General features: G+C 40.9%; 1 protein-coding gene across 4 annotated transcripts; it reads left to right on the top strand.

The window, feature by feature from the left end:
• Positions 1 to 3145: 3145 nt before the first annotated feature.
• LOC311056066 (phosphoribosyl pyrophosphate synthase-associated protein 1) lies at positions 3146 to 17326 on the top strand. 4 transcript variants are annotated; one of them, XM_084072427.1, is made up of 11 exons: positions 3146 to 3798; positions 4860 to 4912; positions 5514 to 5580; positions 5723 to 5895; positions 7165 to 7280; positions 8057 to 8112; positions 8906 to 9054; positions 9979 to 10020; positions 12543 to 12613; positions 13698 to 13844; positions 15072 to 17326. In XM_084072427.1, the coding sequence occupies exons 1-11, from the start codon at positions 3716 to 3718 to the stop codon at positions 15228 to 15230; spliced, it is 1116 nt and encodes a 371-aa protein (XP_083928553.1). In that variant the 5' UTR covers positions 3146 to 3715; the 3' UTR covers positions 15231 to 17326. The 4 variants fall into 4 exon arrangements, with proteins under 4 accessions (XP_083928553.1, XP_083928555.1, XP_083928554.1 ...); XM_084072429.1 differs by lacking the exon at positions 9979 to 10020 and adding an exon at positions 9295 to 9309; XM_084072428.1 differs by lacking the exon at positions 9979 to 10020 and adding an exon at positions 9295 to 9327.
• Positions 17327 to 20883: the final 3557 nt, after the last annotated feature.

Below are 20883 nucleotides of genomic sequence, written 5' to 3'. Positions count from 1 at the left end.
GACTAGCTTGGCGGGGTCATCACTTTTAGGGATAGGCGTAGTACGGCACAGCTTCAGGCTCTGGGGGACATAGCCAGCGACCAACCACGACGAGTAGATGTGCGCGAGTTGCGAGCCGTCAGGGTCCCATAGTAGCAACTCAGAACGAGTGATACCGTCGGGACCGGCCGCTTTGCCATTCTGCATGCGCTGGAGACAAGAGTGAACCTCTTCACCCGAGATCAAATCGCCGAGGGCAGTATTGTCAGCCCCACCGAAGGAACGGAAATGGCCCAGTCCAAGAAACAGTCGCTCTAGCTCCCAAGCATTTTGGTAGAAACGATGTATTCCATGCATGGGTATCGGACACCCGATAACATTGTCCCCGTCTAGGACAGTTTTGGCTAACCGCTTCCCATCAGAGTGGTACAGCCGCCTCAGAAACACCCGGCGGTGAAACCTTTGCAGGCGACTGCCCCTTCTGCCAGGCACTTCTCCACTTATCTCTCTCTGGCGACGCAACTGTTTCGGCGGAGACCCCAGGCTACTAATTAGCCAGTTAGCTTTGTCTTCAATGGATCGCACCGACCACTCTTCAATCTTCAAAAAGTGGTCGGAGTCTTCCCCCAGTCTGACCCCATCAATACCCGCGTCTTCTACAAGACGTCAAAGCGCCTGTTTCATCAACGCGGGCTGTAACGGAATCGTCAGGACATTTTAGCCCTTGGATTTATTTCATCATCCAGCACGACTGAGGGACGACCGCCTCTCGCACGGTCAGCCTTTTCAAGGCTACAAGCCTTACCCCTCACCTGCTACTCCGTCCTCCCCCGCCCCAGGTCTTTAGCCACGGACTTCCACGACCAGGTATCTCTGGGACGGTTCATAAGAACTCGTAGCTCGTTGACCTCCTCCACGGTCCAACGCCGGTGCTTACGCCCCCAAACCTGCTGTCTCCCACGTCCCAGGTTCTCGCTTGGCATGTTCAGTTCTTTGTGTCTGCTTAGCATGTGATTGGTCCTGCCGGCACGTGAGAGGGCCCTGAACGAACAGAGCCCACAGGAAAAGTTAACCAACGCCCGGCGCTGGTCCACGATAACCGGTTTGCACCGGGCAAAGTGGCACCGCACCGCACGCGGGTTAGAGCTCTCCCACGTATCATTTACTGCATTTGTACCTTACCGTCAAATCATGGTGTCTGGACGCAAAAAGCGGAACCAGTGAAAGGACACCGACGATAGGTACGCCACAAAGAACACACGGCCTATCAAACGGGATAGGGATAGACAGGACACGGGGGAGTTGACCGGAGCCGGCCGCGGAATCTCGGAGGTATAGTCTCCCGGCGGCGCGCACTGCGACGGTCACCACTTCCTCCTTTGCCCCCTAGCCAGGTCGACGGCATGTTACGTGGGATCGGCGCCCGTGGCCCGGTACGCAGCTGTTTGGTCGGTCGCCGGAGTACGCGACGCAAGCAGGGTTTGAGAAACGGAGTCTCCGGAGCGCGCCTTTGCGCCCCCGCCGCATACGGATCTCCTCGCCGAGCCCCGTGATGGGGCTCGAGGCGAGGTCGACAGCGGGGGCCCTCAGGCGGTCCGTGGCAGGGCAACTTGGTCAGACGGTGCGTCTCGGTCTCGCTAGGCCGGGGTCGGCCGCGGAGGAGTGCGGAGGACAGGCCACCGAGGCCTCTCCGCACGTGGTCCCTCCGCGCCTGGTCGGGCACGCAGGCTGCAAGCAGCGTCCGTTGACGGGCATCTTCCACCAGCATGCGACCCAGTGAAATTTGGATGGGAAAAAGACATAACTAACAGGTCACTGAGCCCAACCACTCTACCTGAAGGTTGCAAACCTGCCCCAGACTACATTTTGCAAATGATTAAATGTGGCTGCAAAACTGACAACCCATGCAATTCCAAAAAATGCAGCTGCAGAGTACATGGTTTGCCATGCACATTGTCCTGTCACTGTTATGTTGTAGGATGCTCAAGACAGTTTTAGATAGGATTCTTTCCTTTTTCTTTTATAAATTCCTTTAAACTTGGTTCTTGTCTCCGTCTCTGATTCTGGTGTCTCAGGAAAATGTGGTTAGTTGGTATCATTGGACCTTAACATGGGATATGCTGTATATGACCACTTCCACATAAACATTATTAATTTCTTATACAGCTAATTTGAAGCATTTGAATTGATTTACTGTGCATATTCTGCATAACATGTCATAAATCAACATTTTTAATGGATTTTGGTGCTTCGGGTGTGAAGGAGTTAATATCTATGAAATGTTCTAATATGAAATCAAAAAACAAAATTTTACACATCCACGTTCATTGATAAACACTGTAGAAATCAAATTGTATGCGCTAAATCAATATTTTTGCATAAAATGCCATAATGTTTTGTTTTTGTTTTGGGCATTTAAGGGTTAATGACTAAAAGATGGTTGGTCTCAAAGGGTTAATATGCATTCATCCAAAAGGAAACATGACCAGTTCCACTATTAGACTTAGTAGAAAGCAGATCTGATGCATTTGATTTGATTTCTGTACATGTTCTATTTCACAATATCACAGTTTAAAGATTAAGTTGTTCTGGGAATGAAGGGGTTAATATTTAAAAGTTTACAAATATTAAATCTAATGCACTGTACACATCCACTTACATGGATACACACTGTAGAAAGCAAATTTTAAGCAATTAGATCAAGTATTTTGCATGAAATACCATAGAAGTCTATTTGGGGTGATTTTTTTGTGTTTTGGGCATTAAGGGGTTAATAATAAAAAATGCCCAAGGGATTTCACTGGGCACCCTCTTGAATCCTTAAGAGGGGACCCCCAGCAGCAAGAATCAGTTGAGAAAAAAACTTTTACCGACGAAACCACGTTAAGCCCCATGACTCCCGGACTATTGTTCTGTTGTTGCAAAATGAATAAAGTGTAAAACATTAATATGTGTTGTTTTCTCCTTATTACTGTGGGAGACTGCAATCATCCAATCCACCAAGTAACACAAAACAAGGGTGAATGAATATACCAACAGTTTATATAGGTTTGAAGTGTTCATGTCATGTGGCCCATGCATTTACTTATTTTGGGCTTGTTTTCATAGACTCTTTGCTTATTTCTCTCGCAATATCTGGCAACACAGTACAGCAGACAGACTAGCCGATTAGCTAGGTTCACAGGTGTCGTGAAGCAGCTTTGTTGTTTTAAAGTCTTATTTTTGGAGGGCAGCGAACGAAGTGGACAATACAAGCATTAAAAATACACGTTATAAAAGCTGTTGTCCTGTTTGTAGCTAGCGTCACACGTGTCACGTACTTTGTAAGCCACACATAGATAGGTCGTGTGGATTTACGGAAGGCTCACCCCAAAACACGATCGCCCCCATTTATTTTTAGCTTCTTGTATTTGTTTTCTTGAGGATAAGGTTAGAAATAAGTTTAGGGTTAGGTTTTACTGAGGTTGAATTAAGGAATAATGTAAGGTTTTGGCATCGTTTTGCTGAGGTTACGTTAAGAATAAGGTTAGGTTTAGGCATAGTTTACCGAGGTTACGTTTAGGAATACAGGTGAATATACCGCCGGATTAGCCCCGGGGCAACTGTGTTTTGGGGCGAGCGTTTTGGTGTTCGTTGTGCGCTAACGACGTTAGCTAACATTGACACAGCAATTGTTGCTGTCAGTCAAGATCTCCGAAATTCTCAGCTTTGAAAAACTCTCCCATCAAGATCCAGAATGAATGTCGCTAAAAGTGGTTATCGTGTCTTCTCTGCGAATTCCTCGGCAGCCTGCACAGAACTGGCCAAGAGAATAACAGAGTAACGTACACATTATTGTCATCATTCATTGGTCATTCTTGACCATTATTATGTTTTCTGATTGCTGTAAGACCGGGGCTCCATTACCAATATTAAAATGCTCACTTTAGCTTGTTAGTGGCACTTGGCTATTAGCCCTAATTTTCAGGTTTTGAACGCCTGCAGTCAATGATATGCCATGGCATATATATATATGTAATTATCTGTATATCTTATGTATAGGTGCCGCTTGGCGAAATAGGACAGATAACAAGCTAACAACGCGTTGCATGTTAGCTTATCTATTCCGTTTGATAAGCGACATTATACGACAGTATATTATAAGGCTTGTATTAGCGAATACAAGACAGGTGGGCAGTAGGGGGTGAGGGACATCTGGGCACCATGTTTGGGATTACTGCTGGGCACTTGGATGATGAGTGGGCACCAGGACAACTTGGCACCAAAACCATCTTGGCACTAGGGACATGTGGGCACCTGGATGAGTGGGCACTTAGGGGTGGAGATAACTGGGCACCTGGATGAGTGGGCACTTAGGGGTGGAGATAACTGGGCACCTGGACGAGTGGGCACCTGAATTAGTATATTCAGGTGCCCACATATTATAATGTATTAAGGCATATTGTGCTTATTAGCCAGGGATCCTTTTAAGTATTGCATGATTTGAACATGCAAGTTACACCATTAAGACCTAAAATTACCCTTCAAGTTATTGTTTATGCTCTGGGCATACACATTATAATGACTGGCTAGCACATAATATTCTACAATATTTGTAGAAATATTAGGCCTTAGCTGTCAAGCATGTATTCTTTACATTACTTCAGACCATTTTTTCTAATTCTTTATTTATTTGTTTACATTTAGGGGGAAAATAGCCAATTTAACATTGAGGTGCCCACAATGTTTACACTCCCTGTCACCAGAATGAGAGCTATGAGTCACTGACTTGTTGTAATGTTTGTACTGCACCTGGCAGAATTATGTAAAATTATGTAAACCATTAGGCCCTCTGTATCTAAAGCGTTTTCCACCCACTCTTTATTTGTGTCGTATCACAGGCGGTTGGGTGTGGAGTTGGGAAAATCTGTGGTCTATCAAGAATCTAACAGAGGTGAGGAAAACCTATATCTATGGCTTTCAGTGGTTATAATCAGGTACTCATAAGTATTGTGATTAAGTAGTAGTACTATTATTGCCTATATGCTCACCCATCATGTCATGTTTTCTGAGACTTACCGTAAAAGCATCAAACTGATACGTTGGTTGAAAACCTAAAGAGTTTAAGCTTTGCACAGACAGACAGACAGACAGACAGACAGACAGACAGACAGACAGACAACATAAAAGTAAAATACGTATATAATTTGGGCATTTAAGATATTCTGTGTACTTTTTTGACTTTCTGTTTTGGAGCTCCACTTGGGTTATATGCATTAATTCATTCATACTAGTATAGTAATAACTAATGTGTAAAAACCTGAAAAGAACAAAAAACAGCACTACACATTGGTTTAATGAATGACCATAGATTATACCTACATATCTATATAGTTATAGAACCTTAGATATTTTGTGAATCTGCACAATGGCAACTACTGAAAAGTCACCAGAATCACTCCTTTCAACTAAACATTTTTTTATCAACATGACAAGCTGCAAAAAAATAATAATTAAAAAGCTAATGTGCTCATAAATTATCCTACGTATGATAGAAACTAGAGTGGATGTAAAGGAATCTGTTCGTGGCCAGACTATATTCATCATCCAAACCATACAGAGGTGAGTGAAGAAATGTTTGTATTCAATTCAATAAATGTTTGAAAATCTTTCCTACAATACCATACATGTTTTACACCCTTGGGTGTACAGTTAAATCAAAGCATTCATTATTGTTCCACAACTCTGTGTTTTCTACATCCAGAGATGTCAACACGGCCATCATGGAACTGTTGGTCATGGCTTATGCCCTCAAGACTGCATGTGCAAAGAACATCATCGGGGTCATTCCTTACTTTCCTTACAGCAAGCAGTGTAAGATGAGGAAGAGGGGCTCCATAGTCTGCAAGCTGCTTGCTTCAATGTTGGCCAAAGCAGGTAAAGACTGTGCCACACCACCACGTGCATCTCTGTTTCACGTCTCTTCATGTATTTGAATGGGAGAAAAGTATCCATGCTGTTAAAGAAAGAAACAAAAGTAACAGTTGTCCAAATAAGAACAACCATGAAACCATATACAGTATTGCCCAGTGAATGATGAAATTATTGTACCAAACAGGGGCTAATAATCAACAAATCAGTATACAATCAAACGCAATAGTAGGTTGAACCAAAATCATTTACTGAAGCAGAAACAGCTGTGTAGGGGGACTAAACCTGGGTGAGGGGCTGTGTTTTTGTTTTTCATGGCGGAGTGCAGTGGATATCAAACCCCCAAGCCCTATCGTTGTGTCATCTGCATTATTAGTACAAAAACACCACCATTAGGAAAAGGGGTTGGAGTGAGTGGGTGCACAGCAGCTTCTCTGCCATGTTTGCTAATATGTTTAGTGCCGCCGCTTCCTTGATTTTTATTGTTTGGTAGAGATTTTTTTTTTTACGAGCGACACTCAAAGCGCGAGGCACAGAGCAGGGTGGGAAGAGGAGCGTACCCAGCTTGTCTTTACCATAGAAATGCACGGCAGAAAGGCGCTGCCAGCTTGAAAAATGCTTTCTGTGGTGTGGACAGCCATATTAAATAAGTGAGGAAAAAGAAATTACACCATGTGAGCATTGCAACAAAACACAAGGTTGTCATCCTCCATCAGCAAGGCAGACATTTTGAGGCAGACAGGTTTTTCCAGAAGCACAAAGAAATGGGCCCTGGTACACCTACACTCTACACCTACAGTCTTGTCAGACTCATATTTGGGTAGTTATGCTCAACTTTTCAATTTGAGACCAAGTTTCCAAAGGTTTACTTTAAATGTTGCCTAAACGGCTGTTAACCACTTTAACGCTCGCATCCCTTTTTTGGCCATGTAATTATAGGCAAAAACATTACAAAATATTCAGTTATTATTCTAATAGTCAATCTGCAATTGTAGATGGGCTATTTTTCACATGTTTTTGAAAATATTTGAAAATATTTTTAAAAATGGGCATTGGAATTGGGCAGTGAATATATGCAATGCAGTTGGTTGTGAAAAGTGTGAAAACAATTTACAGATTTGTATTATTATTACAAAGAAATTAACACAACCACTACCCCAAAAAACAACAAAAAGTTATTAATTGGCAGAAATATTGCACAGCTTTACTGTTGCCAAAATGTACCACTGTATGTTTTTTTAAGAAATTGGTCCACTCTTCTGTTATCTTCGCAAGGTTTAACACACATCATCACCATGGACTTGCATCAGAAAGAGATCCAGGGTTTCTTTAGCTTTCCAGTGGACAATCTGCGAGCCTCACCATTCTTACTTCAGTACATCCAAGAAGAGGTGAGTCCCAGTATCATTCTAGTGTCTAGTGCAGTGGTTTCCAAAGCTTTTAACTCCTGACCCAAAAGAGAAATTTGATGTCTCCCCGGGACCCAAACTAGTGAAAATAGCAGATCTACAAGCTCACTACGAGTTGTATGCAACGAGTTGTTTAAATTTTATTTATGAAATCATTTTGAAACTCTGAATATATTTTATTTTAACAAAAAAGGGGAGTATCACACAATCTGCTCCAAACTTTGTAAGCATGCTGCCAGTAGGCCACAGAAGTAAACTGGCTTATTATTTTTTCTTTATGTTTTACAGGGTTTGAAATATTTGACTTTTAACTTTATAATGGAAGTTAGCATGGCTCTGATCGGGCTGAAACCTTACCCAAATTTGGAGGAATACGTCGTAGATATGTCATAGATGACTGACATCACAGGCTGGCCACATGATATCGAGATCCACATTAGAGCCACGACCCTCCCAATTCCCATGTGGGTCCCGAGATCCACTTGATTAGATTTTTCTTTTAAAGCCAATAAAATACAACAACACACAAACCTTGCGCGCGCGCACACACACACACACACACACACACACACACACACACACACACACACACACACACACACACACACACACACACACACACACACACACACACACACACACACACACACACACACACACACACACACACACACACACACACACAATTACGGCCAGTATAGTGCTATGTATTTAAATCTGCTAAATATGCTTCTTTTTGGTTGCTTTTCTTTTGTCAGATTCCTGATTATAGAAATGCCATCATCGTGGCAAAGTCCCCTTCAGCAGCTAAAAGGTAACTTATGGAGACTACTTTACTTCAATAAAGATAAGAATCTTTATTGAAGTAATGCTTTATTTAATCATACGAACAACATTAGGCTTACATATTGAGAGGTATTGTATTTGTTCCATTAGTTTATTAGAAGAGTTAAACATTAATGCCCATCAGAATACATTTTTATTATGTAAAATGTACATTTCTCCCACTTTTCACTGAATTGCATTTCTGGAGGTCACTGTATCAGTATCTATATATATATATATATACACACACTGTGTGTGTGTATATGTACCGTATGTATGTATAATATATATGGGTGAGAAGAAGACCATGTCTTCCCCTGTTATGTAGTGTTATGCCTGTTTGGTCCAAAGATACTTTTGTGTTTTTGTACTTGTTGTCAGGAAACATCTGATTACACGTTGATAACTGAGTTCTGGTCAAGTGCTTTTTAATTTGATAACATAACCTTGTTTTGAAGGGCCGGTAACAACATGGCAGCTGCAGAGATTGAGTAGACAATCGTTACCATTCATTAATGTTTTGGAGCTGTACAAGAATTGTCCTCTCGATGTCTGCAGCTGCCCTCCCAAGCAACGTTGTTGGCCTTTGAACCAACTACTGAATGAGATATTGGGCTCAAGAAACACTGTTGTGACGGTAATTAGGGAGAAAATAATATAGTCCTAATAATAATATAGTCACCAAGTAGGCGTCATTATATGATACCACATATCCCGTTAAAATTCAAAGATATGAGGCAATGCCTTTTCCTTTCCGGGTTTCTTATTCTTGTAATTCACAGAGCTCAGTCTTATGCGGAGCGTCTGCGTCTGGGTCTGGCTGTGATGCACGGCGAGGCCCATTCCTCAGAGTCCGACATGGCTGATGGAAGACACTCCCCTCCGTGCGTCCGTAACAGTTCTTCAGGACACCCAGGCTTGGAGTTGCCTAGTAAGACCATCCATAGATCCTTACTAGAGCTCTGTAGATGTGCTTTCAGGTTTGCCTCACAGCTTGGTACATGTAGCAGACAGTTAATGCTTGGCCAGTTTTAAGTGTTATTAGTAATGTCCTTGTCTGTAGTTTTTTGTTTCAGTTAGTTACTAGTTGAAGTTGATTCCCTTTCAAATGAATTGTATTTATGTTTATGATTTTAGTTATTTTTAACCCTTCTCAATATTCCCTTTATAGGTCCTAATTCCTCCTGTAAATGCTCCCTTATAGGTTGGGTATTTGCACTAACCTCCTTGAGCTGTTCTCAAGGAGGTCGTTTTTCCACTTAACACCCAGTGTTTTTTGAGTAAAATCTCTCAGATTGTTGCGTAACTGCACAGATATACTGCCTCTACTAACACTGCAAGCCAAACCTAAGAAAGGTGCAACTCTTAACTTATCAAACAATTGCAGTGGGCATGAAATCAGCTCTCTTAAATACATATTAGCCCAGCTTGAATGTTAAGGTTTGTATTTTGAATGAGGAATACTAATATGACCCTGGTTTATGGATTTCACTACTCCAATCCTGGTAAGGCTGAATTTTAAAGTTAGACATGTGATCAAATGCTTGTGTCATTGGCAAATGACTCCAGAATATTATGTCCAATATTTGCTTTTCCCCATATTATTTGATAACATGAATATTTCTCTTCTTACTTCGGGTGGTACCCTTGACTTAAAAAATCCTCTCATTTAAAAATATGAAACCGTACTGCAACATTTTTAACATTCATGTTCACAGAGTGACTTAGGTTAGTCATGTAAATTGTATTTTTGATGACGAGAGAGGATTTTCCAAGTCTTGGCATCATGTCTTTGTCATGTCAAGTATTGTGTATTTGTGTTAACGTGGTGTTACTGTTTATTTGTTGGTAATAGCAGGCAAACAACAAGCTCCATTCCCGGGCATTGAGCTCCCAAGTACGACCGTAAACATAATCTGCCTCTTGAATATGAATGAAATTACTTCCTCTCCAAACGGTTCCTCAATGCGTGCATGTAGTACTGGAAGGGTTTTGGATGCATCCAGTGCAGATACAGTCTGGAGTCAAATGGACTCAAGTGGCTTGTTAAAACCCCACCCAATGCACAGATAAAACCATTGAAATACAGAAGAAAATTTAACTGTACTGTATCTTGACAAATTAATTAGGGCTGATCATTATTACTGCCATAATTATTACTGTATCTGTGCTGATGAGCAACAGCCCTCCTGTAAGTTGCTTTTATTTCAAGAATATGTAAATCATTCAAAATGGAACCATTCCCCCAAAATACATGTTTTATTTTTGTCCGGACTCATCTTGCCAATCAACACATCATTGTCCATTATTGTACAGTACCTCTCAGAGTACCCTAATTAACAATTGGTCTTCATAATTGCATGTCATAACAATTTAGCATGTTTTTTTTAAAACCTAGTATCTAATATTAAGAAGAGGAAATGTATATACTAATGTTAGGCTGATTTCTCTCTTATTATAGTGCTACGTGTGCCGTGGTTGGTCTGTTTATGAGACAATGCACACAGCCGAACAGTAGCTATGCTTCTCTGCAGAAGGCATTCTGCTGCATTTTGCTTTTAGCCTCCTACACTAGCTTTCCTCACTGATAGTTGTGTGCTTTTCCTTAGTACCAAAAATGTGTATGTTAATAGTTAAGTCAGTGTTGCAGATTTATCCTTATGTTTCTCTGCAATCAATGCAAGCATATTGTTCAGTGATGTCTGCCAAGGAAGTCGTTTTTCTGACTTGTCTCTTACAAGTTTTAATCGAGTGTTTCATGGAATTTGAGCCAAAACAAAATGTCCCAGGTGGCTTGTAGCAGAACACACGCAGTGGGGATACCTTTTCTGAGAAGCGTGTATGCTGCTAGCTACAGTCCATTGGCCTAAATGTGGGACTGACATGCTTTTGAATGCTTTTGAATGCTGTGCAAAACAACGGTATTCAGTAAAATGTTGAGCAAGGCATACTCTACATCTATTCTCTGCTGCTGCTAGTCATTCCCCTCCCAATCAGCTTGGCTGGCTGATTGCTTCTTTGCTGAGTGTGTCCTTGTTAATACCTTCCTCAGAGTGACAACGTTTACATGCACACCACTCTTCTTAATGCTAATAAGACTATCATTAATGTACAGGTGATTGTAATCACCTTGAATGTAATTGTTATTTAACAGAGTGCCAGATATAAAATGTGCAATTAAACAAGCCAAGGACTAAATTAGTTGCATTATTGGTAGATTTCTTTGACATGCAGTCCCTGTAAGCCTATCACAAAACCCCTTCATTACATGACTTAAAGGGTCACTTCATAACCTCAATCTTATCATTCTATTCTGAGGAGGATGTTACTTTCCGATGCATTATGAGCTTGCTCTCAGAGGTGCTGGAGAATCGCCACAATCCTGAATAAATGTGTTTTTATGTTGACGTGTTTTATATACAGTAGACTAGTTCTTCCAGTGGCGTTGAGATCTTTTAACACACAGACATATTGGGAAGTGTTATGTTATGTCAGATTGTCACTTAAATACTACTAAAATAAAACGATAGGATTGAGGTAAAAACAAAATCTTCAAATTTTCCCTTTGATTTTTTACAAAAGTTACTTTTAAGGCCACATTCTTTGTCACAATGTATTTAAACAAATCAATTGAATTGCCATAACTGAAACCAAAACAAGATAACTGTGTGTATGTAAAAGTAGTCACAGGCAACAGTAATTAACCATTTTCACATGGTGGGGGGGAAACCCCTGTAACCCAGTAAATGTGTGACGAAAACCTCATCAGTGTTGGTCAGCCTTCGATGTTGTCTCCTGATGGGTTTGACATTAGATTAGATGGTGCATATTGTGCCTGATTTATACTTGGATGTGCGGTGTGTGGCACAATGCGTCGCATCATGATACGTTGTGGACTTGTACAGCTGCTGTTTTCGATGCACGATACCGGTGCACAACTTAAGTATAAATCAAGGCTTTGGTTCCTACAGTATGCAGACTGCTACCATGTGCCTGCAACAGCCCTGGGCACAAATTGTGTTGTGTTGGAGGCAGTCACACACTGGCCTCTGATTGGGTATGCTGGGTAAATGAAACCGTGTCATTTTGGTTTTGCATGGCATGTGGTGTAATCCTTGGGATAGGTGGGGTAGAATGGGAGGTTAAAAGAAATACCCAAACACACCTCTTCCTTTTGATTGGCAGATTAAATTAAACACAATATTATATTACTTTAAGTTTTAATACTTTTTAATGGGAATTATTTAGTTGGTGTCATAATTTGGGTCACATATCCACAGACAACTTGGACTTACTTAAACATTTTCAACCCATCTTACCCAATCTACTCAAAATGTGTCCTGATTGATTGAATTGGATTCTGTTCTGCATTCTCTCTGGGATGCTCCAATAGGTAATCTGCTCTCTGTTCCTTTCCAGTAATGATGGCCAAAGAGAAACCTCCTATTACTGTAGTTGGAGACGTGGGAGGAAGGATCGCCATTATTGTGGTAAAGACACTGGAATGTCTCAAAGCTTTCCCTTATCAATTCAACCCTCTAATTCAGTGGTTCTCAACCCTTTTCCTTTTCAGTACCCACTTTTCCTTCGCTTCTGAACCCCCTTAACACAACTACAACATTTTACTTAGAAAACTGCAAGAGAAACCCATAGCTATAGCACACAATGCTATGAATGAATAATAACCGACCTTTGGAAGAATATAACGCAATAGATCAGATCGGAAAATGTGTCACTGTCAAAGCCACAAACCTTCTCGGGGGAATGATCTTCATTGTAAGCCCATGCTATTGGAATCATTGGATGTAAAGTTACTTACATCATTTGACAACACCATCCAATCTTTTTTGTGGATTATATTTCCGACAAGCTGGAAATATTTTGAGCATTTCCATACTAAGCTGATATTTTGTCGATAAGTAGCTTTTAATAACAAGGGATTTGTCTAACTACAGGGTATCTGCTGATGTCAAATCCATTGGATTTATTGATTGAATGATTGATAGACAAGCACGCTGCGATAGATAGATAGATAGATGGATAGATATCATCGATATAATCTCTCTTACATCATTCCATAAGAAGGGGCCTGGCTTTGGCGGTGAAAAGTTGCCTATTTGAACTATTAGTTCTTCCTTCGTAGATTATTTTCAACTGTGACCTTATCATTTCAGTAAGTCCAGTTTTGATGTCGGCATATTCAAAATAAAACCGCACAATGGCAAATAAGTATTGCTTTCTATTCAATATCAGTTGTGCTAGTCAAGTTTTTTCTAATTCTATTTGGTGTAACACTTTACAGATCATCAGGTCCACACTCAAGTTTGTCAATGTTTTATCATTAAACATAACTGTAAAATAAATGTGTACATTTTACACTTTCTCTCACGTACCCCCCGTAGAACCTGTGTGTAACCCTAGGGCTACATGGAGCCCCATTTGAGAAACACTGCTCTCCCCCTGCCCTGACTTGCCCAAAATAAGGACACCAGGGTTAATGTGGTTGCTGATTCCACTTTTCTAGTATTTATCAGTGTATTTGACCAATGAAATTTCAACTGATTGTGTACACAGGATGACATAATAGACGATGTAGATGACTTTGTGGCGGCTGCAGAGACCCTTAAAGAGAGAGGAGCATATAAGATCTACATCATGGCGACACACGGCCTGCTGTCTGGCGATGCCCCACGTCTCATAGAGGAGTCTAAAATTGACGAGGTGAGCTCTGCCTTTCAACGGTCTTTATCTTTTTATGTTCTTTTTTTTGTGTAATGTCTATGCTAAAGGAGAAAAGGAAGTAAAATGATGTTTACTCAGTAATTCAGACAAAGGATTTTAATGTCAACAGCAATACAATAAGTTGCATTCTATAGATTATTCATCAGTGTATTATCATCGTAAAAAGGAAGTGGCCTTTTCCTCATGAGAGCTTTACAATGACTTTTGTGACACATGACTTCAGCTGAAACCGTAATTGAATGGTAATTACATTTTATTGTTATTTATATGTTATTTATATGTTATAGATAAGTGTTTTGTTTCCCCAGTCCTGAGAAAATATCCAGAAAGCAATAGTCAGATTCAGTTTTCAGTCCAAATATGGAATATTCTATTCATGACCTCAGCCAACGTAGTTGAATGCGGTTTATGTTTTCTCAAAATCCCCAAAATGTTTGAATGGATTTGCATGAAATTTAGTGGAAAGGTTTGTCATCAGCCATTGAACTGATTCACTTTTGACATTAATTTGCCAAAAGGAGGTTGTAGTAGAGGTGGGCATGCATCTCAAAAAAGCATGTAACTTCCGAACAGATACGTACATGTAACTCCACAAAGCCTTGAAGAAAGGTTTGTCATTGGGCAAGGAAGAACAAATGAATATTTCAGGCCAATTGGCAAAATGGGGGTGTGGCTTTGGGCATGGCCTCACAATTTATTTATTTTTCTGAACGGATTCATGTACAACTAGGAAACTTTGAGGAAAGATTTGTCATGTGGCAAGGAAAAACATTCCATATCGATTGGCGGATCACATCCTTGGGCTACGCCCACTTTCAGTTTTTGGAAGGTCTGAAGGTGGCCTTGTGAGGCGTCATCATACTCTGCTCAAAGATACCAAATAGAGGGGCGACCTCACGGACCATGCCCATTTACAGTTTTTCAAATGATAATTATGACACTTATCACATACTGTTCATGAAGAGCACATCAGAAAAATACAATCCCTTTATGGAATAACCTAGTTTTGACACCTTTAACCCAGTCCACACCAATGATTCGCAACGCAGCAAGTTGCAACTGCAACCACTTGCGACTATTATTGTTATTAACAGTTTGAATATATAGTATAGACTAGTCTCTGTATTATCACCATGTCTAATTTGTGCCCCAGCCTAAAGTCTGTCTATTGACCCCCCTTCCCCACGCGTGCACACACACCACCAGGTGGTGGTGACCAACACAGTACCTCACGAGGTGCAGAAGCTCCAGTGTCCCAAGATCAAGACGGTGGATGTCAGCATGATCCTGGCTGAGGCCATCCGCCGCATCCACAACGGAGAGTCAATGGCCTACCTGTTCCGCAACATCACTGTGGATGACTAGACAGAGAGGGTGGACAAGTGATGGAGAACCCAGCAGCTAGGTTTTTTATGTTCGTTTCATTTTTGTGAGAGGAATGGGAGTTTATTTCTCTCAGTTCACTCCCCTGTGCAGCACTGTCCACCACATGATGTTGTCATGCGGCATTGCTCTCTGTAATTCAGGATTACGTCAGTCTTAGTTCAGATTGAGAAGGTTGGGGGGGGGTCCCATGTCCTCGGCATCGCCCAACTGGTTTCCGCAGCTTGGTGTCAGACGTTTAGCTTGTGATTGTTTGTCAATGGAAAATAAGTTGCAAATTACATGATAGGCATCCCAAATGTGCAGGAGTAAAGTACAACACTGTGTAGACTGGGGTTTGAACTCCGGCTTGGCCAGGCGCTCCAACGAACACATTTGGCCGTGTTCGTTCGTGGGTGGGAAGACGGGTGGGTAGGGGCGATTTCTGTCACAGACACTGTATTTGCGACTCCTACAGGTTGGTCAGAGCACCTTTTAAGTATGGATCGGAACTGGGAGGAATAGCGTGTTCGTCCATATGTGTTATGGCCTCCTGGTGAAACTCCTCACTGTCGGGTGAAAATAAGCAGCTGGAGATGTCATGTAATGTGTATTGTAGGACACATGTGATTGTCACACCCTCCCTCAGACTAACCAGTAGGGGTAAACAGTGCCACAGACTACATAGGGGAGAATTGGGAGGGGAAAATGCCATGAAATGTGAAGCAACAGACTTATTAAAATTGGATCTTTTTTTAAATTGCGTTTGTCATAGCAGTATGATAAAGCCTAGCATTGAAATATGGTTTCAGTGATAGCTTTAAAGATAGCATAAGTTCTGATGGCCGCTGTGATATGGAACGCCTTTGTTCCTTATAGCTCACTGAGCTTACTAGTTCTTCCAAAGTATACTCAACTATACATTTTTCCCATGGCTGATGATTCTTCATTTCTAAAGGGGGAACTCCATTAGATGATGTCTCTCCTTACAAGCACTTACCGCTTCCTTCCCCTTTTCAGCCATGCTGTGCAGGCTTACTGAGCACTGTGACTGCTTTGCATGTAGATGGGATTGGTTTACCAGCCATATGCTTTTGGGTACTAGTTGTTGTTGTTAACACAGCACACCTACACAGTACACACACACACACACACACACACACACACACACACACACACACACACACACACACACACACACACACACACACACACACACACACACACACACACACACACACACACACACACACACACCTCTTAATTCTTTCTTAATTTAACCACTTTTCAACCTGTGACAATAGCTTATCTACAAGTTAAACTTGTAGATTGGCTACTTTTGCTATTTTTCAAATAGGGCTTTAGTGGTTAATGCCGCGATGGTTTGTGATTTGCATCATTTGCCACGATGGCAAAATTGAAGAAATCGAATATATGTCCCCTTGTAAATCTCTGCTTGATGTCTCTACATTGTATCTCTGTGGCCATTGACTGAACACTATGGTACGTACCAAGCATAATACTGTGCTGCTTTGAAGTTGAACTGAAGTTAACTACGAGGTTATTTGACATTGTATGATGCACATTGAATTTGGTTTGTAATGTACAGCCTAAAGTTGAATTGTGCTTAATGTTTTGGTGTCTGCTTATTGAAAGTTATGTCGTTAGAAGTTGTCACCCATTGAGTAAAACTGACTCCTGGGATGTTATAATGTATTCCTATTCTGTTTGAGCCTTAAGCTCAGGGACATAGCTTTTTAAGCCAATGCACAAATTTGTTTTCTAAGAAGGCTTTATGCTGATGTGTGCCTGTTTCATAAATACAATAGTGTATTTAGTATGCCCTTCGTTCCATTCAGCAGAATGATATGTCTATATATGTCTAACTTGAATTTTCTGTTGTTTCTGTTGCTATGCCAACTTGAATCCATGTTCTCTATTAGCACATTGGTTGGAGGATTTATTCCTCTCCTCCGTGTTAACTCGGCATGTCAGAGCTGGTGAAGGGGTTATTTGAATATTGGCATTATCTGTTCTGTTGTTGCTCTCTGCAATTTATTATTTATTTATGTGACTAAAAATAAAACCGTTTGGCTTTACTTGAGTTAAGTTTCTTCCACATATCGAGTAATATTGCCCTTTGACCAGGGACCTTAGGCATCTGCACTGTACTTCATTTGATGTCTGTACTGTATTTAGCCTTTGCTATACATTTTCAGTCTTAATTGGACACATTGGGACTCAAAGATAATTATGTCTATGGCAGTATCATCTTTAGCATCATATCTGTGTTTAGAGTTGGATGTTGCAGGACAGTGGATAATACTGCTGTGCTTCTCACCTCTTATATTCAGAGTTGAGGAGTTTTTGCATGATAAGACGCAAGGAAGCAGAAGCATCTATCTTTATACAGAGGACCTCGATGTTGAATGTCATGATCGTATTTATTTCCTCCAACTTATAAAAAAAATCAGATCCACATCCAAATATTTATTAATCAGATGACATACAGTACCATGAGAATAGCCAACAGTCATTGACTGGGAAAGTAGTAAAACCCGGAAGAAAATGATGCTTTGGTAAAGGTGAAATATGCATCGAATTGCATCCATTCACAATTTTATTGGATAAAAGGTATTTGATGTTAAATTAGTTCAAGAAGGATACCATCCCTAGGAATTAACTTATATAATATGTTATAAGTTAATATCAAAACCTTTTTCTAAGCTAAAGGAGAATAGTTGATGACCTTTATTGATCACATGAGGGAAATTCAGTTGTCATAGGAGTAGGAAACGGGACAGATATAGATAGGAGTGGATCAATACTAAACTTCAAAGGTAAAAATTATAAAGTAGTAAACGGGTAGTAATGTACAGGAAGTAGAACTAAGATGCAAAATACCAAAAGGAGATTTAACCTCTTAAACCATTTATACCTCCTCCACCAAGGGTTTGTAATAGGTGCACTCCTTTTTTCCCTCTACACCAAATCTCTTCTCCAAAAATAGCCGATCTACAGGCTCACAATGTGTTGCAACGTATTGTGAACTTGTAGATGTGCAATTTTCGCCTTATGTTCGCTCCAGAATAGAGACAAAAGTAGGCCTGGCTGTCTGCACTTGGACTGACTGGGATTTGCATGATGTGTGAGCTATTAACAGGTAACAGTTTGTTCGAGTATGACAGTGGTTCTGTGATTGTTTCCTTCTGTTCCAATCAAAAAGTGGATCCTTTTTATCAAGAGAAATTCCCTACAAATACAGTCACTCCACACAGAACATTTACTTACTGAAGCAGGAACTGCAATATTTAGGCTCATCTGAGTCATGTCAAACTACTATACAGAAAAATACTTGGTGACAATTTAATAACACTGACAAATGTACTGTGTAGGAGGTCAGAGAATACAATACTATTAATTTAACTTGATAAACATTGCTAAATCAATCAACTTGAAAACAAGCAAGAGGTGTAAAAAGTCCTAGAGTGGAACAGTCAGAGACCCTGTACTCGTTCCAAACTTCTCAGGTATCCATCTAACACTGAGGAGCTTTGACCAAGTCTAGGGTCAGAGACAGGTTACAGAAACGTCACAGAACAAAGAATTTGGTATAACACAGCTGATAATTGTGTATTCAGTTTGTCAATGTGCATTTGTATCTGTTCCAATAAAAAATAAAGTTGTAAAACCTTAGGATCTGAAAAAAAGACCGGCTTACCGCATTCGTATCAAAACTGTAAAACTGGTTTACGGTTTTGAAGTGGTTAAAAGTTTGATATCCTCTCTAACTTGTTTATAAAACACCAGACATTGTAACAGTATGGTTTACAAAACTTAGCTATCGATTCCTGCATGTTCCTTGCAGCAGTGATGAAAAACGCTCATTTGCGCCAGGGTATCCTCTGCCACGCATCTCGGTCGGAGTGTGGAAGGTGATGGGTTGGCGTGTGAGTCAGGGTGATACAAGCGAACACAGGTGTGAGTTTAAACGAGACACAAAGAGGAACCAGAGAGATGATAATCACAATTCACTTCCTCGTCTGAGGCAGGAGAAACAATGCACCTTGTCTCTTAGTGTGGCTGGAAAGGGGAAACACATCTCTGTTGCATGTGTTTGTGCCTGTATGGATGTATGGGATTGTGTGTGTGTGTGTGTGTGTGTTTGTGTGTGTGTGTGTGTGTGTCTGCGCGCGTGTGCGTGTGCGTGTGTGTTCGTGTGCGTGTGTGCGCGTGCACTTGAGCCATGAACTTTAGCAGTTGGGAAGCTCTTGTGCCATTTGCGAGCACATATGCATCCATCCACCCCCATACAGAACATCAGAACTGTGATCCAGGCAGTGCTGCTACACAGTATTATCAGAGTAGACCTACACATGCACCTTTTCTTCAGTTACAAATGACTATCAATCAATAGACAATCGTCTAGTGTAACTGACCTTCTACTGTAGTAGCAGCGGTTTATTTTCTTTAAATGTACATTTCAGAATGAATCTGGTTTTATTTTATTTTGTGGTTATGTACAGTAATAGCCTATACATTGAACAGTGACCTTACTGACCTACAGTAACACACTGACAATACTACAGCCAGTGCCACCCAGTTCCCTCCCTCTCAACTATTCCTTATCTGTAATTGTACACATTAGAGGAACAAGTTGGAACATGGTGTTCAGTTGATTTCCGACTAATAGTCATCTTTTTTCTAACACATGCTGTGGTTCTGTAATATCTAATTTCTGCTCCGATCCACCAATGCTGCGGCTCAAATGCTCTTGCTTCCTCATTCATTGACAGTAAGCATTCATTATCGGTGAGTAATGCACATGATCTACCACTAGAGGGTGATGCAAGACAAAACGGTGTGAAGGTTGAACTGTTGCTTAGATTGATAATACTGTAGAAGCCATGATGTTGTCATTATGGGGCCAGGCTTCCAGCATGGACCCATATTGTTATTCGCATTATTCCATTTCTTCTTCTTCTTCTTCTTCTTCTGCCACTTTTGGCAGTTCTGGCTGAACCGTGCAGTCGCTTTTTATGAAACTCGGCCATATGATAGATGGTCATGAAAAACGATCAAAAAATAAATCTCACAATCTTTCGTCAAAAGGTGGCGCTATAGCACTCAGTTGAAAATGACAACTTTGAACAGGTACAACTCATGCCCTGTTTCACCTACAGCCATGAAACTTCGATGCACACATGCGTCTCCTCATGCTGAACAACTTTCACACTCTCACTTTTGACCTCTGACCTTTAGATCTCCCACCATTTTGAATTATATGAAAAACAGTTAAAACCTATCTCCTCCTGGGATTTTTGAGTAATCTGCACGAAACTTTTTACACATGAACTTTGGACCTATACCAAAAAACGTTTGCAAAATATCTTCCATAAGTGAAAAAATGAAGCTTTAATGAGCCAATGAATATTGCAGTTTTATGACAATTATTCATCTGCCCCTAACACATACATGCAGACTTACCATTCTTTGAAACTTTGCAGAAATGTAAAGGGCCATTCCAAATATCACTGAAACCAATCTTACTCCAATTGGTCAAACGGGGGCGCTATAGCAATTTTTTGAAAATTGAAACTTTAAACAGGCAAAAGTCATGCCTCGTTTGGCCGACAGCCATTAGACCTGCTTACAC

This window comes from Gymnoscopelus microlampas (assembly GCF_963454915.1).
Source record: "Gymnoscopelus microlampas genome assembly, chromosome: 11".
NCBI classification, from domain to species: Eukaryota; Metazoa; Chordata; class Actinopteri; order Myctophiformes; family Myctophidae; genus Gymnoscopelus; species Gymnoscopelus microlampas.
This window is presented reverse-complemented; position numbering and strand designations above follow the sequence as displayed.

Excerpts from the sequence above, each read along its gene's own strand:
- LOC311056066 (XM_084072427.1), top strand. The coding sequence starts at position 3,716 with ATGAATGTCGCTAAAAGTGGTTATCGTGTCTTCTCTGCGAATTCCTCG. Across the intron at positions 3,799-4,859 it reads CTGGCCAAGAGAATAACAGA|GCGGTTGGGTGTGGAGTTGG; the intron begins GTAACGTACACA and ends GTCGTATCACAG. Across the intron at positions 7,281-8,056 it reads TTCAGTACATCCAAGAAGAG|ATTCCTGATTATAGAAATGC; the intron begins GTGAGTCCCAGT and ends TTCTTTTGTCAG.